General features: G+C 39.1%; 1 protein-coding gene across 4 annotated transcripts in view; it reads left to right on the top strand.

Moving 5' to 3' along the window:
• Positions 1 to 14147, top strand: part of grik4 (glutamate receptor, ionotropic, kainate 4) — a 379558-nt gene that overhangs the window by 307355 nt on the left and 58056 nt on the right. For all 4 annotated transcript variants that reach the window (XM_086164020.1, XM_086164019.1, XM_086164016.1 and 1 more), the window contains one exon: positions 12133 to 12294. In XM_086164020.1, coding sequence (XP_086020146.1) covers positions 12133 to 12294 — 162 coding nt within the window. The remainder of the gene's footprint in view (positions 1 to 12132; positions 12295 to 14147) is intronic.

Below are 14147 nucleotides of genomic sequence, written 5' to 3'. Positions count from 1 at the left end.
TGTTTTCATTATTTCAATATTAGACTATCAAAAATACACAATAGAAAGCAGGCTGCCGGACAAAATTCGATTTTATTGATTTTCTGACAGAGGCTGCGGGCCGCTGTAAATTTTAACACGGGCTGCATTTGGCCGTCGGGCCGGACCTTGGACATGCGTGCTCTTAATGATGTGAATGGTTGTATTTCTCTATATGACGTATAAAAGGGAGTGAATGGTCGTATGCATCTTTGTGTGGCTGTATGATCGAATGGTGACCATTCTAGGGCGAACCCCCCCCTCTCACCAACTGCAACCGGACTGCAGGATAAGACTTGTAGATAATGAACAAAAAAAAAAAATCCATAACAACATTTTTTTTATCTCTTATATCTTGTTTAGCTTCTTGTTTATTATTCTGTATAATGGTACTTTCATTTTGTCGAAATACGCGTCTTTTAGCGTATAAAATCTATGAAGCCACTTGGAAAGTTCAATAGACAATCAAGCAAATCTGATTGCTGCAGCGCTCGTGTCCAATCAGGATAACAGATAAAGCTGTTGTTTTGCAAAATGCTTTTGATTTTGCACTTGAAGCTGGGTATCATAAGTAATAGTCTTGTTATAATGTTGAGAATCTTCCAATGATGAGACCTCGGCTACCCACATATATTCATGTAATTGTATTTAAGCACAAATTTCTCCTCTTAAATGACTCGGCTGCAAATGCAGTATGAGTATCATTTTCTTTATCAGATTGATGCAGTCAGTGAACTGATTACACCAGCTCTCTATTCTGTGGGCTGAACGGCTTTTTATTCCCCCCATATTACACAAAACCCCTCTGATCCAATTAAAAATCTTTCCAGAATTGGCAGCATTTTGACCACACTGGAGGAAAAAAAAAAAAAGCACAAATTATTTAGAAGAAAACACTAAACATACGCAGTGTCGTTACAGGTTAACCAAACAAAGACTCTCGAACGCGATTATAATTACAACAGTAAATTTGACTCGATAGATGCTGCATTTTTCGAGGACGCAGTGTCGATAACGCGAGATAAATACACAAACAACACTTGGGAACAATAATGTAATAGGTGCGTGTATGCGGGGGATGGAGGGGTGCAAAGACAAAGCTAGTGTTTACGCAGGATTGAAAAGCTGCAGGGAATTTAGAGTCTGCCATGTTTGAGCTGAGGTTGCTCCAATGCCAAGTCAATAACCCTCCAAGGAAGTGCCCAAATCTGCAGATGTTGGAAAGCAGGTAGACAGAATGTCAACTGAGGATGCGCAGGGTCGGGAAGGGAGGGGATCGAATCCGGTGAATGTTGATTTTGCCGAGTCAAGTCCGATTTTTTTTTTTTCTGCAAGTCGCCAAATCCCAACACAGTTGTCTCATGATACCAAAATGATTCGCATAAACTCCGGCATGGAAACGCTTCCTTTTACCGATCAGAAACCTTACACTTGTTTCTGACACCTGGACGTAGGTTGCCTTCTGTCTCGACTGGTCGGGGTGGGAAGAGAAAGGGACAGCGGCGCCAGCAGATATACTTTGATAGCTGAAACGATACATCAATAGCTCCGATATTCCTGAAAGAAATAATCATGGTACGACCGCCGCGGTAGATCAAGCCACACCCCTGGGAACCTGCAAACGGAGAGAGTCAAAGGACTTCTCAAAGGGACATGAGAGCAGCGAGCTGATCAAGAGAAATTCAATTTTTGTCAGCTTTGTGTTTGAGGAAATGATGTTGCATGACGGCTCGAGTCACTGCGAGAGATTTTCGCCGTAGGTTGATATGATCATGACGTTTGTTTGAACGTCATCAATGCAACAACAAATTTATTTTGGAGATGAAGTGGCAGGTGTTTGTCTAAGTGGGAAGATGAGGAGGAGCTTGCCAGGAGTTTAAGACTCCAAGGCGAGCAACAACACTTTGGGTATAGGGGAGGGGGAGCAGGGGAAATGAGGAAAAAAATAGAAATAAAATAAAAAACTAAAATTAAAATTGATTTAAGGTAAATTCAATTTAATTGAATAAAAAAAAATTGAGGGTTATCAACAAGAGAGATGTCACAACAAAAAAAGGGGCTTAGTGAGAAATGCAGTTCATCACACAGCGTCAATATTTTCTTTACGAACATCTCAAATCAGCATTGATATCTTCAGAAATAAATAAGTTAATTAATTAAATAAAACTGTTCTGAAATCCCATTACATTTTAAGCAATATACTATGCAGAGGTCATATCTGAAACACTAAATAAAATAAATTGTCTTTAGAACATATGTTTTATGTGTGGTAGTTTAAAGATAATGGCAGTTGGAGGGGCCACTCAAAATTAACCTCAGACGCACCAGCGAGTTTTTATCTTACAGTTTGCTGAATTATATTTCACTGACTGCTTTGACTGCATGTCACAGCTGTCTACGGGCCAAAATGAAATTTAGTATTCACTCTGCGTTATCTTAATTGGCACGTTTTCCAGAATATAACCTGCTGCGTTTTTTCCTCAACACTTTTCTGATTAAATGCGTTAATTTTTGTCTTTTTGCCCCAAATTAAATTATATTTATAATTTATAATATTCAATATTATTTAATATGATCATAATAATTAATATAATAATAATAATAATTGATAATATTTCATATTATTCTGAGCCAGATGGGCCAATGGTTGGTAAATGGCGAATAAATGATAATTTCTCTAAAAATGAAAATTCCCGAGGAGCAAAGAAACGCGTTTTCCTCAACACTTTTCTGACTACACGCATTCATTTTTGTCTTTTTGCCCCGAATTAAATAATATTTATCTTTAATAATATTTAATATGATTAAATATAATAATCATAACTAATGTAATAATAATAATAATAATAATATTTAATATAATATTTAATAATATTTCATATTATTCTGAGCCAGGTAGGCCAATAATTGGTAAATGGCGAGTAAATGATCATTCCACTAAAACTGAGAAATCCCAAGGAGAAAAGAAACGTGTCTCCGTTATCCACTTTGCAACCGCACTGCTGAGACGGCAAGGCTCAAATCCCCTTAGCTTCTGGACAAAGATTAAACATGGTTTGAGTGTGTTTGGAACGGGGGAGCGCGGAAATCCTGTCAACTGTTCCCCGGCGCATCTCTGCACTTTTTTTTAAAAATAACGAAAAAATAGGATTAAGCAAGTATCAACATGACCTTTATTCAGTTTGACCGGTGTGATGTGAAATGTATACAGACACATCTGACATTTTCGTACCGTAGAGGCTCTCGTCTCACGAACGGAGGAATTGTTACACGGGTGACTAATGTGAAACACGGCTTTGCCGAGATGAGCGACGCTCGGATCGACGCGTTTCCATTATCCTCCGCTTATCCTTTTGTTTTTCGTTCTCACTCAACTCGTTTATCCCGCTGTCAATACGACAGACGGATCTAAATAATTTAACTCGTAGAATATTTGCGTGTATTTGTAAGCTCGGTTGTTTTGCCTTTTTGAGCCTCCTCTGATTCGATTTGCACCGATGGCTTCTCAGAAAAGTGTGTCTCCAGAACCAAACATATGCCGGTATCTGCAATATTCATGCCACTTTTGGGCCTTGCCAGCCTTAAAATTATTCCGGACATAAGGTCTGTGCCTCATAAATAGGCTGATAGTATTGCAGGTCAGACATAATTCTATGAATAATGCACTTAAAGTGTTCATTTGTTTCCAACGCTCTACAGGAATGCAGCCAGATTGTTTCTTGATATATGTGGCTATTAAAAGCGTTGAAACTAAGCTAATGTATCAACCACAACATGGTGTGACAAGATAAATGGTAATTTAACGCTGATCTCCAAGTGAATGGATTTAGCCGGCCATGGCGATGGATTTGGGAGACGATTCAGTTATCTGTGCACGTGCAACCGCGGCGGTATATTATCTGGAGTTTGTTCTCGACTGCGGCTAAAAAAATTAAAATTACGTGCGGGCTAAAGTTTGATTTTAAATCTCTTACGGCTTATTCTGTATTAACAGCCAAAAATTACTCGCAACGAGTGCATTTAACAGATAAGAAAAAATGATTATCTTTAGAGAGCTGGTTGCATTTTAAAGTACAACACCGCTATAATATATAAAACTCTCATTAAGAAGGAAGTGATAAACGCATTGAGTCGACCATTGATTATTTCGACTGCCCGATGAGTTTGTGGAGTTCTTCAACGCTTTTTTTTTAAGAATTATGCAACTGTGCCGGAAAGTTTTCTTCTTTTCCACTGAGCTTCAAACTACAGCTCATTGTTAATATTTATATATATATTTAGCAGCAAGCAGCTTTTTTAAAAGAAACCGATAAAAAAATTGCGTGTTTGTTGCCCTTCCGCGCCTTACAGCAAACAGGAGAAGAACCAAGGTAGTTTCGAGTCAGGAAGCACAGCAGAGCATTCAGCTGCACACGAGTACAAATGCTCTCACAGAAGACAACAAAAAAACATTTAAGGGAGGGGAGTGAGGTTGAAAATAACGAAAAAAAAAAGACTTCTCAAACCCGTGGAAACTCAATTCCAAATGATTACCTCTGTGTTTTTGTTAGACGGAACTTTATAAGGGTTATGTCATTTCCAGACAATAAGCCGTTACTTTTTGCACACGGTTCGAACGCTACGGCTTGAACGATGATACAGCGAATTTATGGTTTTTTTTTCGAGCCAAAACATTTAGCCTTGTCACAAAATTATTAGTTAAATTTGGGCGCAGGAGTAAGACAGCGTAGGATAAAGCGAGGATATAAAATTGATGGATGCATGGAGTTTTCCTTGTATTATTTCACATTTATCTTTTTCATCAGCCGTGTTATAGGCATTATTTTGGGAAAAAGCATTTCCAGTACGTATTTGTGGACGTTACTGAGTACGTATTTAATTAAAAGTTTTAAAAAAATGTTTCTTTGTAACATCTTTCGGTGTAAATATCTCATGTTACAACACGGACACCAGCAGCACACATATATTTATTCATTTGATTTTAGCCGGCGCAGCTTATATTCAAGTGCGCTCAATAGTCCGAAAATTACAGCGCTAGTCGGCGAAGGTATGAACTTTTGTTTCTTTTGTACCTTTGGCCCTTGACAGTAAGAAGAAATCGTTCCATCAAACTTTGCAAACAGAATTTCACGTACATATGCAATCATTCTATAGTGCATTTACATGCACAAAAATTTGCATAAGTGTTTATATCGTATACGTGTGTGCATCTGTGTGTCAGTAATATTTGAAGCTGAACAAACCAGTTGCCTCTGGTGTTTTTAAGGCGTGTCGATGTATATATACACCCCAACCCCATCTCCGGGGATCTGACAACTTTAGCTGTCTCCATTGAATTTTAATGTCACTGTGGCAAACTTCTTCAAACAAAGTATCGAGATGATACTTGAAAACTGTTAAATGCTGAGGCGTTTTGTGTTCGCACTGTGAATAAAAAGGGTCATTAGGAAATCTAACCGTCCTGGCACGACATGCATACATATTAATGTATTCCCCATACAGTCTAACTTGCATTTGAAAGTTTTATATAATTTATACATTGAAAGAACTTTCCAAAACTGCGCGAAGACTCATTTGAGATACCTAAGGCTCGCTGAGAGGAAGTCGTACCACGCATACTGCAGAGACACATTCAGCAGACGCCCTTGAAGCCGAGAGATTCGCCTTAGTTTTCCCATTTTCCTCCGTTTCGGAGAAATTGGAACACCAGGCATAGAGAGGAGAGGCGGCAGGAGGATGATTTATCTGATGAGAAGTTTTTTCTGCTTCGTTCTGGCATCCTATTTGTATGACGGTGGATTTCTAGCCGCTGTACTGATTAAGACTGCGTTAGTTAGTTTGTGTGTGTGTGTTTGTGTGTGTGTTTGGGAGAGTTCATGACAGGATATCTTACAATCAGCTGCAGCAGTACCCGTGGGACCTCATTATTCACTTGTGAAGCTGAATGCATCTTAACAAACTGCAAGTGATGACACATTTGGCCGCTAGTGAGTGAATGAGTGAGCGGCCTGCTACGTGAAAAGTGAAAAGTAAGCAACGTTGACGATTCATAACTGATATAAAAATCTATGTGACGTGATAAAGAGGCGTCCAGGAACAAACCAAAAAAGGAGACGGACATGTAGAATGGATGAGGCAAAAAAATAATATCCAGACTTGTGAGAAAAATATTTTTTCTTTTTTTTTTTTTCTGGAAAAAGCAAAGAATTGAGGAGGTGAAGCAACTGTAAGTAAGTGAACGACGTTGCCGATTCATAACAGATATAAAAATCTATGCGACGTGATAAAGAGGCGTCCAGGAACAAACCAAAAAAGGAGACGGACATGTAGAATGGATGAGGCAAAAAAATAATATCCAGACTTGTGAGAAAAATATTTTTTCTTATTTTTTTTTTTTTTTCTGGAAAAAGCAAAGAATTGAGGAGGTGAAGCAACTGTAAGTAAGTGAAAGACGTTGCCGATTCATAACTGATATAAAAATCTATGTGACGTGATAAAGAGGCGTCCAGGAACAAACCAAAAAAGGAGACGGACATGTAGAATGGATGAGGCAAAAAAATTATATCCAGACTTGTGAGAAGAATACTTTTTTTTTTTTTTTTTGGAAAAAGCAAAGAATTGAAGAGTGAAGTAAAATTGAGGAGGTGAAGCAACAGTAAGTAAGTAAGCGACGTTGCCGATTCATAACTGATATAAAAATCTATGGGACGTGATAAGTGATAAAGAGGCGTCCAGGAACAAACCAAAAAAGGAGACGGACATGTAGAATGGATGAGGCAAAAAAATAATATCCAGACTTGTGAGAAAAATATTTTTTCTTTTTTTTTTTTTCTGGAAAAAGCAAAGAATTGAGGAGGTGAAGCAACTGTAAGTAAGTGAGCGACGCTGCCGATTCATAACAGATATAAAAATCTATGCGACGTGATAAAGAGGCGTCCAGGAACAAACCAAAAAAGGAGACGGACATGTAGAATGGATGAGGATAAAAAAATAATATCCAGACTTGTGAGAAGAATATTTTTCCATTTTTTTTTTTTTTTTTTTTCGAAAAAGCAAAGAATTGAAGAGTGAAGTAAAATTGAGGAGGTGAAGCAACAGTTTTTGGTCGGCTGGCTCGGGTCCCGGCGGCTGATTGATGTCCAGGTGACAGTCGGTATCAGGGGCCCTCGGCCAGACTGTCATTCCCTGGCGCTCTCCCTCCTCTTCTCATCTTCACTCCGACGCCTTCTCCCTTTCTCCCCTCACTGCTCTTTAAAACCCTCGGTTGTGCCAACTAATCTCTCACCTTCCTCTCTCTCTCCTCCTACCGTCCTCATCATTCTTCTCCTTTGCCCTTTTCACCCCTTCGCCGATGACAGTCGGTCTCCATTCTACCCTCAAACCCTTCCTCTTTTATTCCCTCGCTACCGGGAGCCGACTGGCCTCCACTAACCTGCCTTTTTGGTATGCAAGAGACCGTAATTGCACAAGCGGGCGGATGTGGAATATGTTTGCGTGCCTGACTTTGAATGTATGCATGTGTAGCAATGCTGCGGATGCAGATGTGTTCCTATCCGTCAGACGTAGCCTCTAGGTATTCGCCGATTACGGTCGTCAGCGCGAACGCGCATACATCTCTCAATTATAGAGATTTCGTTTTCTCGTGAGTGGGTGTGTACATGCATATATACAGGCACCCTTGGGGGTGGAAGGGTGGGGTGGGGTGGAGGGTTGCATAATGTTAAGCTCGTTTGCGCAGCGCTCCCTCTAATGATCTATTAAAGTACACTTAGCCAGTAATTATATGGCCAGTCCCAAAACGCTCAATTGGCTCCTTAAGGGATAGCGAAAGAAAATCATACGCGGCGAATGAGTTTTATGCGATGCGCCGAACTGATGTTATTTTGGCCTTCTTAGCTTTGAATTTGCTTCTTTATGTAGCGAGATCCAAGCTGCTGCGGGCGGGTACTTCGGCCGGTCCGGTCGTTTAATCATGCAAGACAAGTTTGGAGTGTTTGCTCGGGTCGGGAAAAGCACGAGGCTAGCCGCACAGAAATCTGACGCCGCTATCCGAATTCTGATGATGGACCCCGATGTGCCCTTGATGGAGCAGCAAATAGAGTAAAAAATAGATAATTAAACAAACATATTGCAACAAAAATATTGCAAAAAACAAAAATATTGCAAATGAAACCCAAGCCGCTGTGTAAGTTAGCATTGTGTCGACATTTTCCGTGGCATTAAGTCTGTTATTTTCAGTGATGATACGTCCTCTCAGTTTACTTCATAATCTACATAAACAAAATAAAACTGCATTCAGGGAAGAGCAGCTGCCATTGAAGTTCAGTCATTTTAGGGTTGATGTGGTATATCTTGTATATTGCTATATACTGTATTTTCTTTGACCTATCGTCATACATCATCAAACTTGAATTTATATACTGCTCAAAAAAATAAAGGAAACACTTAACAAAACAATTTAACTCCAAGTCGATCACATTTCTGTGAAATCAAACTGTCCACCTGGGAAGCGACACTGATTCATTTTACTTGTTTTAAGGACATTACATCATAGTTGGATCAGCTTGTTGTGTGTTTTTCCACTTTAATTTGGAGTGTGACTCCAAATCCAGACCTCCATGGGTTCATACATTTGATTTCCATTGATAATTTCTGATTTTGTTGACACCACATTCAACGATTTCAAGTACAAAGTATTTAATAAGAATACTTCTTATATGATTTATTTATATATTTTAGTGTTCCCTTAATATTTTTGAGCAGTACATGCATATATATATATATATATATATATTTTTTTTTTTTTTTTGAGGGGGGGAGTAGAGAATGCAGATAATAGGGTTAGATGGAGGCAGGTGATTTGCTGTGGGGAACTCTGAATGGAACAACCAAATGGAAAAGAAGATTTCCTTTCTTTCTTGATGTTAAGATGGCCCCTGGTCGGGTTACGACAGGGGGCCTTTCTGTATGGCGTTTGCATGTTTCTCCCCTGTGACTGTATGGGTTTCCTCAGGGTTCTGCAGTCTCTGGCCATAGTCTAAGAACATGCAATATGTACGCTTCATCTTTTCCTTTAGGCTTTTCCCTTCAAGGTTTGCACAGCGAATCAACCTTCTCTACTGAACCCTATTCTCTGTATCCTCCCCTCACCACGTCCACAGATCGTCTCTTTGGTCTTCCTCTAGACTTCCTGCTTGGAAGCTCCAATTCCAGCATCCGTCTACCAATATATTCACTCTCCATCTCAGTCTGGCTTCTCTGACCTTCTCTCTAAAACATCTTACATGTGCTGTCCCTCTGATAGACTCTTTCCTGATCCTATCCATCCTTGTCACTCCCAAAAGGAACCTCAGCATCATCATCTCTGCGACCTCCAGCTCTGTTTCCACTTTTTCTAAACCATATGGCATCACTGGTCTCACCACTGTCTTGAACACCTTTTCTCTCATTCTGGCTGATAGTCTTCTATCCAATAGGACCCCTGACACTTTTCTCAAACCTGCTTGAACCCGTTTCTTTACCTTTGTTCACTGGAGACCCTGAAACTGACCAAATGTGTGAATGAGAGAGTGGATGTAATGAACCGGAGACCGTGTGTGTGTGTGTGTGTGTGTGTGCAGTTAGTTCCCCATGATTGCTTTCTAGTCTAAAAACTCCCTTTTTCAGGTCAAAAAGCATTGTACTATGATTAGATCTAAAATCACACAATTCGTCAAAAAACCTGCAATGTGATATAATGTAATGTAATGTAATGTAATGTAATGCTGTACCCTTTAAATTCACCACTATCATGATATATCAGTTGTTTTCAAACTCCGTGACCCTTTTTTTTTTAACAAAAGGAACATATCAAGTTTCATGTAGTTTTAGTCACAGCGGGGTTTTTACAGAAAATTGTTTCAGATATATGTATTTTTGACACTGGCTTCAAATGTAAACAGACGCTCAGATCTCACAGCCACAAAAAATACCGCAAAAATGCGCATTTCGAGACCCTTTTTTCTTTAACAAAAGAAATATATCAAGATTCATGTAGTTTTAGTCACAGCGGGGATTTTACAGAAAATGTTTCAGATATATATATTTATGACACTGGCTTCAAATGTAAACAGACCTTCAGATCCCACAGCCACAAAAAATACCGCAAAAATGCACATTTTGAGCAGCAAGAAGCCCCGTAGCAGGATCTGTATTTTAGTTACAATATTGATAGAAACAGGAACCTGCAATCTGCCTATAATTACCGGTTCGAGGTGTGTCAGAGGTAGAAGGCAGTACAATGGCAGTACCTTCATACAATGGTGAAGGTTTGCAGGCGTGTGTAGTATAAACCTTATAAACCGTTTATTCCGTCACTCTTGCTCGCAAACTACATATTGCACATTTGTAGGGCCCCTCTTGACATTCATCGAGTTTAGAAATAAAGTTAACGATGATACACTCAATATCATGTTGACACTCTGTATCTAAATATTTGATATTTCAATTTTTCCACCGGGAGATTGTAACTCCCACATCAAGTGAATTTCTACTAATCTGCTTTTTAGAGGGTAACAAATCATATATATTGCTTTTTGCACATTTTTAGAGTCAGCGTAACTCAACGCGGCGGCGCAGTTGTTGCCGCTTCCACCTCACAGCGAGAGAGTTGGTGGGGGTTCCCTTCACAATCTAAAAACATGCAGAAGGTTAACTGGAGACCCTAAATTTCCCGGATGTGTGATTGAGAGAGTTAATGGTTGCGTCTCTTATAGCAGTGACAGCGGGGATCGGCTCCAGCACCCACGACCCTGAGTGCATGTTAAGCAGCATAGATGATGGATGGATGGATGGACGGATGAATCAATGAATGAAAAACAATGGTTTACCTACTTCCTCTATCGTTATTCTTTTCACTGCTCCCAAAATAACTGTCATTATTTGACTTCACAATAAATATCAGCTGGTCCTCCAACAGTGGTACAATTGTCATGCACAAAATCTTATTCTTATTTTACAACTTAACCTTTCCTCCTCCAATCATTGCATTAAACCCCTCTTGTGGCCAGAGTTTCCGGCCTTGGTCGCTGAGAAGGATGCGGGGAATGATAGTCTGGCAGTCATGCATTAGATGGCACTCCGGCTGCCTGCCGAAGGAAGGCCACCACCTGAGGGCGGTCCGGGTTCTGACACCTCTATTAACCTTCAGGAAATGTCCGTTCCCTTTTACCTCCCCCTTCACTCCCTCATCTCAATCTCTCCTGTCACTGGTGTTCATCGCAAGTGAGGAAAACCAACTCATAGTCAACCTTCCATAAAGCAAAAGATTGCTTTTTTTTGAAAAAAAAAAAAAAAAAAGCAAATAACTGTATTTCTTTTTCTCTTAGTAACCTGGAGCATTTCAATATACCATAGATTTCAAGCTGCCATTCTCAATTATCTATCTCATTGTTCTTTTTTTCTATTCTGTGCGTGTGTGTGTGTGTGTGTCCTTTGATTATTATGAGATCTAGAATTGTAGAATAAAGGGTTTGAATAGAGTACTTTAGTTTTGTGCTGAAAGCTCTAAAAAAAATTTGGCACTGAGGACTTTATGTAAGTATTATTAACCATAGGAATGGGAAAGAATATTGATATGTTATGCTTAATGGATATGCCTGATGGATAAAGGCTCCTGACCTGGATGACTGAGACTCACAATAGATAAATAAAACATGCTGAAAATGACAATGAACAAGTGGTCAAAAAAAAAGCCATATTTTTCCTTTCCACATAAGAGACAAGCTTGTGTTAATTTATTTTATTTAATTCTATTTTATTTTATTTATTGTATCTTTTTTGCATTTTACTTTATTTTATTTTATTCCATTTTATTTTATTTTATTTATTCTATCTTTTTTTTATTTATTTTTATTTTATTTAAATAGTCAAATTCTTATTTGTATAGACTCAGTGCCGATCATAAAGACTGGTGTGTATTAAATTAAAAGTAGATGGGGAACAAACTGCATGTCATACTTCGTACAATTGATGTGATTTACCATGTCTTTATTTATAGATGACTTCACAAGGTGACATATTACAGCAGCTTCGTTTACCTCTCTCTCTCTCTTTTTCTGTTATTTATGCCCGTAGGAATTCTCTTTGCTGCGACTGGACGACGTGGTGGACCAGCGAGTCAACATAGTCGGTTTTTCCGTCTTCAACAAAACCCATCCATTCTTTCAAGACTTTGTGCTAAGCCTCAACCGCTCCTGGCAAGAGAACTGTGACCATGCACCATTCGCCGGCACCCCAGTTAGTTTGCATATTACACACACACACACACACACTCAGTCACAAATGGTAAAAATGAAGGTCTCCCATGTAAGAATACCGGATGTGATTTTGTTTCGTGCCTGTTTGACTTTTAGTTGTTCTGAAGCTCAAATTCTCGGCTTATTATGATTCATTTGTTTGATAAGGCGGGTCATTAGCTGCAGTTTTAATGCTGGACTTCCGATCTAAAAACGAGTCCCCGTCCGCTCAAACACAGGGCGTCGCCGTTTCCGCATTGGTTTATTGCGCTTTTTTTTTTTTACGACTTGACTTTTCTGCGCGAAGCTGAGGAAGTAAAATGTCACTGAATAACTGCATAAAGATAATGAGGTCCGTTTCCTGGTAAATGACTGCTTGTTTAATGGAACCAAGTGTGTTAGATGTTGTCCGACGTGTCGGTGACGGCGCTCTCGTCGAGTTGTGGGATGGAGAAGCTCATCGGCTGGTTCATCGGAATTCCTCCTCCGAGCCGGAGACAAATCATTTGTTGTCATCTCGTGTCGGCACTTAATCTATTGCTCTGTTTTTTTTTTTTTTTTTAACTAGTTTACTTAGTTTTACAGAATACCTTAAACATAATTTATGCCTGCTATTGAAAATCTATCCCTTTGTGAGCATATACCCGAAATATGCAGTGCTGAATTTGAGCCTGCACGCAGCTGACCCTATACATTATGAATGTGTGTTATAAACTAGTAATTTAGATTTTTTTTTTTTTTCCAAAAGTACAGGAGAAATGTAATAACCTCAGGGCTGCGTGTTTTTGATCATTTAATTCTCATCATGTAAAAATAACAAAATCCTAAATTATACATGAACATACATCTCGTTTGTTCCAGCCATGCAGAGGTGGAGATGCAGTTTAAGAATATTTTCAACGCTGCGTGAGATAATATTCTAGTCACAGCGGGTCACCTAGTTACTTCTGCTCTTTAAGCAGTCGGGATTCGCGACTAATTCGCCAGGAATATAGGCTGATGGCAGTCATGCAATGGAAGTGCAAAAGCCATTTAGACATGCAAAGAGATGATATCCTGTCTTTTCATTAACAGGTCTCTGAGGGAAATGTAACCCAGGTGCTCGCAGAGTGCACGTCACTTGCAGAAAACTGACCTTTTGATAGGACGCGTTGAATACGGCTCAGCATAAAAGAGAATATAAGAACTTTAATTGCTTAACATTTTATGAGAGCGGGTTCATATTAAAAGCTTTTTATTGAAGCCATATAATTACGCGGGGAAAAAAATTTCATATACTTCCAATTATAGAATGATATCTTATTTGAAGAATTGTAGAAAGCGCACATGGCGTCTTTATTCGGTATCGAGTTCAAATAAAACTGAGGAGGTTGAATAATATCACAGCCTGAAATGATGAGTGCAGCTCGTGCTGTCTCATGCACGCACTTCCATAGCAGTGGATTTGTTTACGGTTTTTATAGTTCAAAAAAAATGCTGTCAAACTGATCCCTGCTGAGTAGAACTTAGGAGCAACAATTATTCACAGTTCCTGTTTTTTATGCCGTCAACTTTGCATCTCTGGCTGCCTTTAAAACAGAATTGCTTTATCTCAAATGTTCAAAATCCTAAATTTATTCTAAAATTTTCACAGAAGACCACTTTACATAATACTTACTCTTGAACTGTAGCTACTCGACTAAGCCGAAATAGATTAAAGTGATAAATGATCAGAAATAGAGTTGTAAAGGCTCATTCATGCCCATGTTACGCTCATGCAGGTATTTCCGATTCAGATGTTGCCAAACGTCACCACCCTTATATTTCCCCGTGGATGTTTTATGTTGCTGAAGTTGTTGAGCAATTCATCCTTTA

Source organism: Fistularia commersonii, chromosome 18 (assembly GCF_037954325.1).
Source record: "Fistularia commersonii isolate RoL2024-O1a breed Wild chromosome 18, RoL_Fcom_v1.0, whole genome shotgun sequence".
Taxonomy (NCBI): domain Eukaryota; kingdom Metazoa; phylum Chordata; class Actinopteri; order Syngnathiformes; family Fistulariidae; genus Fistularia; species Fistularia commersonii.
Note: the sequence above shows the minus strand (reverse complement) of the source record. Positions and strands in the feature narration are given on the sequence as shown.